The 8,207-nt window shown below is 37.8% G+C and overlaps 1 protein-coding gene across 1 annotated transcript in view; it reads left to right on the top strand.

Annotated features, from left to right (window-relative positions):
- The window catches only part of LOC106881984 (serine/threonine-protein kinase 36), a 168,015-nt gene that overhangs the window by 140,507 nt on the left and 19,301 nt on the right, over positions 1-8,207 (top strand). Inside the window, exons 28-29 of the mRNA XM_052974262.1 lie at positions 4,312-4,456; positions 6,773-6,896. Of these exons, the coding sequence (XP_052830222.1) occupies positions 4,312-4,456; positions 6,773-6,896 (269 nt within the window). The remainder of the gene's footprint in view (positions 1-4,311; positions 4,457-6,772; positions 6,897-8,207) is intronic.

Raw genomic sequence — 8,207 nt, forward strand, 5'->3', positions numbered from 1 at the left:
CCAACCCATGCGACCATGGAAAGCAGACATTAAACGATGATGTGATATATATATATATATATATAAATAAAACAGAAAATGGAGATAACATTTGTGAACAACAATTGATTTGCATCAATTATTACTTATGAATAATTTACAAAAAGACTGCATTTTGGATACTTTTATCCCTGAGGTGGTTATTTTAACCTCTAACTCAACTAACCTTTATACATATATGAGTGAGTGGACAAATGAATTTAAACCAAACTGTTTTGATCTCTCTCTCTATCTATCTATCTATATACACATATACACGAGGGTGATTCAAAAAGTAATGCCATTTTGTTTAGGACAGGTATAGTTACCAACACAGGAACATGTATCATACATCAAAATGAAGCTGGTCCTCTGTGGATCATATCCCAACTTCTCAACATAGTCACCGTTTCTCTCAATAGCAATGTTCCACCTTCGAATGAGAGCATGTATCCCTGCCCCGTAAAATTCTGTTGACTGTTCTTTGAGCCACTTCTTCACTACAGTTTTCACTTCTTAGTCACTGGACTATCATCTCTTCGGCCCCATGAAAGAGGGTTTGAGAGGCAAACATTATTCATGGTCTTGACTTTAAGTATGGAGATACTCTAACAATAGTTTCAAGTATTTTATTATATTTGACCCAAGTTGAAAATTTTGGTACTGTACTTCGCTTCTTAGCATAACCCAAAATGTATATATGTATTTATATATATATATATATATATATATATATATATATGGGAGAATGTATGGAAAAAAACAACAACAGACGAGGACAGGTGGTGTAAACAACAAAAGGATGTATTAGTATGACGCTCGGGAATATGGAAAGTCTTTAACGTTTCCAGCTACGCTCTTCAACAGAAAGAATACGGAGAAAACAAGGAGATATATATATATATATATATATGTGTGTCTGAGTGTGTGTGTGTGTCTTTGTGTTATGTTTGTTCATGTCTCTGTAACTTAGTAGTTCAGCAAAAGAGATTGATAGAATAAGTATCAGGTTTAAAAAAAAATAACTAGGGGTTGATTTGTTCAATTAAACCCTTCAAGGTAGTGCTCTAGCATGGCCATTGTCCGATGACTAAAATGAAAGATAAAAGAGTTTTACATATAATTTGTTCCAGTTTTAGAAATATTTCTCTACTTTCTCTTTCACTTTTCTGCTTGTTTTTACCTTCATCTCACCCCCTTGCCTCCCTTGCATGAGTTACCTTTCTTAGTTTCTACTTTGATGTTGATATATAAAACAGTTGACCTTTATCTTGGACATCAGAGATTATTTGGTTCATAGTTAGAATTATCCTCCCTTTTAACCACACTCTTCAACATCATTTACAATGACCAGTTAATTACAAGACAGGGTTTGTAATATCCACTACACGGGTTAATAACTTTCACAAAGCCAATACAACAATGACAAAAAAAGAAAAAAACTTCCAAAACTGTACCCCATAGCCTTGTCTACTCTAGGTGTCAGTTGTGGCTAAAAGGAAACCCAATCAATTGTATCACCCAGGAGATTGGCAAATACTCTCCTATTGATTAGATTATTTCTTTTCTTTTCTATTCTTTGTGTGCTTTTTTTTTTGTCTGTTCTATTTCAGTTTCCAGACAACTATATTTTTTATTTTAGTATATTCTATTTATTTGTTTGTTTGTTTATTTATGGTTCACAACTTTTAATAAAACAAAAATGGAAGGCAAATGTCATAAAAAAAAGTTTTAGAAACTACTCTCAAAAATATATCTATTGATTTGGATTATTTCTGTTTTAATTTTGTTATGTACCATGGCTGTTAGCATTTCTCTTATTCTGTCTTTCCCTCACAGAGTCCGTCTCTTTCTCTCTCTCTCTTTTCCTCTTTCTCTTGGTCACATGTGCACATTGTCTCTTTCTCATACAAAAACAATCACAGAGTGATTCACGCACGCGCACCCACTGTCTCACATGCACGGTCTCACATGCAGTCTGTCACACACGCTCACATAATTACTCACACGCACACAATTACTCATACAAGCACACAGTCACTCACACACACGTACAGTCACTCACACACAGTCACTCACGCAGTCACACATAGTCATTTACACGCATGCACACAGTCTTTCAAACACACAGTTGCTCACACACACACACACACTCATTCTTACACTCAGACACACACACACACACACACACATACTCACTCACACACACACACACCGTTGCTCACACCCACACACACTCACTCACTCATGCACACAGTCACTCACGCACACACACTCACACCCACATACACACATGATCACAGGCATACACATTCGGTCACTCACACCCATACACACCCATGTGTAAAAACCAACAAACAAACAAACAATCATTTCAAAGGAATAGCAATCATAAATTTTAGCTTGCTGTATTAATACATGGACATTCAAAAGAAGCAAAAAAACAAAACAACATTGAATTACAGGGAATAAATAATCAAATGAAAACAATACATGAAAGAGACAAGAAATATTAAAGAAACAGACAAAATTTAAAAGAACCAAACTTAAAAGGAGAGAGAGAGATAGAGAGAGAGAGAGAGAGAGAGCAAAGTTATTCTTTTAAAAAGAAATAAAGAAATGTTTATAATAGGAAAACGAGAAAAGATTATAAGTATATTTCTCGACTGGAAAAAAGTTTGATTATTAATCCTTTCTACTCTAGGCACAAGGCCTGAAATTTTGGGGGAGTAGTGGAGGGGGGAGTCGATTAGATCGACCCAGTATGTAACTGGTACTTAATTTACTGACCCCCCAAAAGGATGAAAGGCAAAGTTGACCTCTGCGGAATTTGAACTCGGAACGTAGTGACGGGCGAAATCCACTAACGATTCTGCCAGCTTGTCACCTTAATATAATAGTAATTACTTAATTTCTGTTAAAGGCGTGAGGGGATTAGTTGATTAGATTGACCCCAGTGTTTCACCAGTACTTAATTTATCATTCCTGAAAGGATGAAAGGCAAAGTTGACCTCAGCGGAATTTGAACTCGGAATGTAGCAACGGGCGAAATTTGCTAAGCATTTCGTCCAGCATGCTAATGATTCTGCCAGCTCGTCACCTTAAGTCTGATTATTAATAAGACGATGAGATGGCAGAATCCTTACTGTGCCAGGAAACAGTTTAAATGATGCTGCAGGTCGACTTTGTCTTTTGTCCTTTCAGAGTCGCTAAAAAAAGTACCAGCTGAACACTACCAACAATAGGAAAATGAAAAAATGCATATGAATATATTTCTTTGCTGAAAAATATGGTTAGTAATTTATAGAATTTCTGAAATTTACATCATCAGTGCTGATGCAGGAGTGTTGCCCTAATTGCCCAGGTACCACCCTTTCTAGCCAAGCCGACACCAAAACAATCGGGACCAAGGGTTTTCGGACAACAGTTTCATGACATTACTGTTTCATATGCACAGAGTCTGCTACAATAAAGTTAGAATACATAAAAATGGGTCCATTTGTCACAAATTGCAATTCTTACCTTCTACAGTATATTTTTCGAAATTTGGGCGACACTCCTGAAACAAAATCCTGGCTTCCCCTCCCCTGATCATTCTGTCTTTCTAGCCATATTTATCTCTTTTGGAATCAAGAAATATACTTTCATCTTTGGTTAACTCTGTTTCATTTCTTTTTTTTTTTTTTGTTAGTCAATCCTAGATTATTTAAAATAGAAAACGTAGGAGGAGGCACCTTAGGCCCCAATAAATGATAAAATGAAAGAAATACTAAGAAAGGAGAAGTGGCACTTAGGGGTGATGCTTTGAGGGTTTTTTTTTTTTAATCTTTTACTTGTTTCAGTCATTAGACTGTGGCCATGCTGGAGCACTGCCTTGAAAAATTTTTAGTTGAACAAGTCAACACCAGTACTTATTTTTTAAAGCCTGGTTACTTATTTCATCAGTCCCTCTTGCCAGACCACTAAGTTACATGGTGGTTGTCAATCGGTGCTGGGGGACAAACACACACACACACACACACACACACACACACACACACACACACACACACACACACACACACACACACACACACACACACACACACAGTACGAGTACAGTGAAATCACTTTGAAGTGTGAAAAATCCAACATTTCTGACAGTCCTGCCTCAGGGAAAAGTTGACAAGAGAGAGATTTAAAAGACTCTGTAAAATCTTATATCCACTCTGTTTGAGAAACTGGTTCCAACTGATATTTACATTCATAAACAATTTTTATGGGCATACATTAATGGTTGTTGTTTATTTTCAGGCTGTACCTTTCATACAACAAATATTATTATCTCCTAAAAGTTCACAGTCCATGTTAAGTGACCTTGTGTCATTATGCTGTCATTTAGCAAGAACCTCCTCGGATTATGTTCCAATCCTAAATACAATATTAATGGGACAGAATGGTAAGTGTTTCCTTCATTGCTTCATTTGAATCAAATGTTTCTCTTTTAAGTAGAAATGGCTTTGGTTCTCAGCTATGTGTATTTTAAAGTATTATTCAGTAATGAGTGACAAATTCTTTGGTTTGTTTTGTTTTTTTCATGATTAACCTAAATAAACGGCACTCCATCACTCCCATCTTAGCTTCTTCCCAGCTATTCCCACCTACCCTTATACATGTGAATTTATTCCTTTATCATACTTTAGCCCCTTGGTTCTCAACTGGGGTCCATAAAATATTTTGCCCTTAATATTTATGCACAATAAATTTGTTATACTTTTCCAATACACTAAATATTTTCACAATTTTGTTTTATGCAGTTCCTAATAATGTACAATCCTGAATAAATGAATGTGAAGGCACTAGAAAGCACCTTTCAAGTGTTGGGCCTCACAGAGGCAATGTGGCCAATGCTGGTGTCACATAACTGGCACTTGTGTCAATGTCACATAACTACCACCCATGCCAGTGGCATGTAAAAAGCACCTCTCAAGCACTGGGCCTCACGGAAGCAAAGACCGAGGCCTTTTTTCTTTTATTTTTACTTGTTTCAGTCATTTGACTATGGCCATGCTAGAGCGCCACCTTCAGTCGAGAAAATCGACTCCAGGACTTATTCTTTGTAAGCCTAGTACTTATTCCATCAGTCTCTTTTGCCAAACCACTAAGTTATGGGTACGTAAACACACCGGCATCGGTTGTTAAGCGATGTTGGGTGGGGGACAAACACAAACACACACACACACATATATATATATATATATATATATATACGACGGCCTTCTTTCAATTTCCATCTACCAAATCCACTCACAAGGCTTTGGTTGGCCCGAGGCTATAGTGGAAGATACTTGCCCAAGGTGCCACGCAGTAGGACTGAACCCAGAATCATGTGGTTGGTTAGCAAGCTACTTACCACATAGCCACTCCTGTGCCTGTGGTAATATGCTGTGCTTGAGAAGAAGAGCCATCAAGCCAACTGAAATCATAGTCTTGGCAGATACTGCTGTCATACAACTGGCACATAAAAGCACCCATTCCACTCTTGGAGTGGTTGGCATTAGGAAGGGCATCCAGCTGTAGAAACCATGCCAAATCAGGCTGGAGTCTGGTTCAGACCCTCAGTTTACCAACTCTGGTCAAACCATCCAACCCATGCAAGCATGGACAATGGATGCTAAATGATGATGATGATAATGCACCTCCTGTCAGCAAACCTTGTTTTTCAGGTAGGGGATTTTTATTCTAAAGAAATTTGGGAGCAGAAGTAGAGGACACAGGAAATGTTATCAAAATTCATCGGTCATAGTGCAAACACACATGATGATGTCACAATCTACATCTGTGGCTCAGAGTTTTATGAACATCATCATCGTTAAACATCCATTTTCCATGCTGGCATGGGCTGGATGGTTTGACCGAGGTCTGGAGAGCAAGCAGCCACACCAGGTTCCAATCTGATCTGGCCATGTTTCTACAACTGGATGCCCTTCCTAACGCCAACCACTCCGCGAGTGTAGTGGGTGCTTTTTATGGGCCACTGGCACAAGAGCCAGTCAAGCGGTCCTGACATCGATCATGTTTGGATAGTGCTTTTGATGTACCACCAGCATGGGAGCCAGTCAGGGTGTACTGGCATCAGCTACGTTCAGATGGTGCTTTTTACATACCACCAGCACAGGAGCCAATCAAGTGGGCCTGGCATCGACCACGTTCGGGTGGTGCTTTTTCATCAAAACCAGTGGTTCTCAACTGGGGATTCATATAACCCCTGGGAGTTCATATAAGATTTTGGGTGTTTGTGCAAGAAAAATAGTTATTGGGTCCCCAGTAATATTTGAAAGGTCCATGAAATAATTTTGTTTAGATTATTTATTACCAGAAACGGCTCAGTTTCTTTAATGTTATACATAGTCCAACCTACACTAGGTATTCTGAAAGAAGTGTCTATAAAACAAGTTTTTAAACCTCAAATGGCTATGGGAGTCCACCAGAATAAAATAGTAATCAAAGGGGTCCATAGGTAAAAAAAAAAAAATGGTTGGGAACCACTGATCTAAACACACATGTACATACGACAGGCTTCTTTCAGTCTCCACCTACCAAATTTCCTCACAAAGCATTGGCCAGGCTACAGCTATAATAGAAAACACTTGCCCAAGGTACCACATAGTGGGACTGAACCCAAAGCCACATGTTTGCGAAACAATAAGTCTTAACCATATACTCATACCTTATTATCAAATTTAATGAACACAACCTTCTCTTCAATACATAGGTGATTACTCTGTGCTCTCTGCCATGTTGAACTATGAACCTTGTGTCCTGAAATCTCGCGTCTGCAGTTTACTTGGCAATATTCTAAAACATACATCATTTTTGTGTGAAATTTTCCATAAAAGGTAAGTAAAGCCTCGTTCACTTTGAACCTTTTTTTTTAAAAATTTATTACATCAACCTTAGCAAAGGTGGAGGTATTGTTTTCAGTTGTGTTTGTTTGTCTGTGGACAAGATATTTCGAGGACAGCTGGATGGATTCAGATGAAACTTTCAGGGATGTTTGGCCTCATGACTGGCACAAACTGATTAGATTTTGGGATCAATCCAGTACCAGACAAGGATTCTGGATTATTTTCCGTTTTTTTTTTCACTTAATTTTTGAGAACGTTCGAGTTCATTTTTAGTATTCTCGTTTGTGAGAGCAGTCGAGTTTATTTCAGATATTCTCATTTTAAAAATCATCTCTGGCTAATCATTGAGAGGACGTTGGTGTTGCCTTGGAGGAGGTTTGTGCTCTTCTTTAATATACATTATTCTTCAAATTACTTTTGTAAGTAGAAAAGAAATAGGTTTTTTTCTTCCTTTCTTTTACTGGTATCTTTGGTAGTTGATATTTGATTATGATTAAGTTGTGCTGCAAAAGCATTGCTTTATGAGAATGTATGGAGTTTCTTTTCAAGTGGTAATTTCAAAATTGTTTAGAGAACATTAAAAGGAAAAGTAATTCCATACCTTAAACTACTAAAAATAAGTATATGGGAAGTTATTTAAGTGATGATGTTGGGTGGCTGAGGGGGGAAAAATAAAAACTTATATACAACAATAATGACAATAATAATAATCTCAGTCCTATAAGTTAATCTTAGCAACCAACAATTGGAGTTGAAATTAGTTCAAGGAAGTGAAATAGTCTCTGTGTGGAAATATAGCTTTAACCCTTTTGTATTTAAACTGGTCAAATTTGACCCAAATATTTTATTTTTTGTATGTTCAAACTGGTCAAATCCAGCCTCTCACACCTACCCTACAATGTCATTCTAAAAATAAACAATCACATCTTGGAAATCTCAAAGCCACAGGATAAATGGATCCCTATGCCTCTATTCTCTCTTGCTGCCCCGAACCATTTCACTTGTTAGCCATTCTTTATCCATTAAGATTGCTCTCCACACCCACATGTTACAGCAGGCTCTTTACCCTCCCAGGACCACCAAATTATCTCTTCTCATGCATTACACCTCTTTTATTTCTCTACTCTACTCCTGCAGCCAACCCAAGCACATCATCTCTCTCTCTCTCCTCCTTCATCATCAGTCAAATCATCCAATCCATGCCAGCCCGGTCAAACTGTCCACTCCATGCCAGTCCGGTCAAACCGTCCAACCCATGCCAGCATGGACAACAGACGTTAAATGATGATGATGGTGATGATT

The sequence above is a fragment of the Octopus bimaculoides genome, chromosome 1, assembly GCF_001194135.2.
Source record: "Octopus bimaculoides isolate UCB-OBI-ISO-001 chromosome 1, ASM119413v2, whole genome shotgun sequence".
In the NCBI taxonomy this organism is placed as follows: Eukaryota; Metazoa; Mollusca; class Cephalopoda; order Octopoda; family Octopodidae; genus Octopus; species Octopus bimaculoides.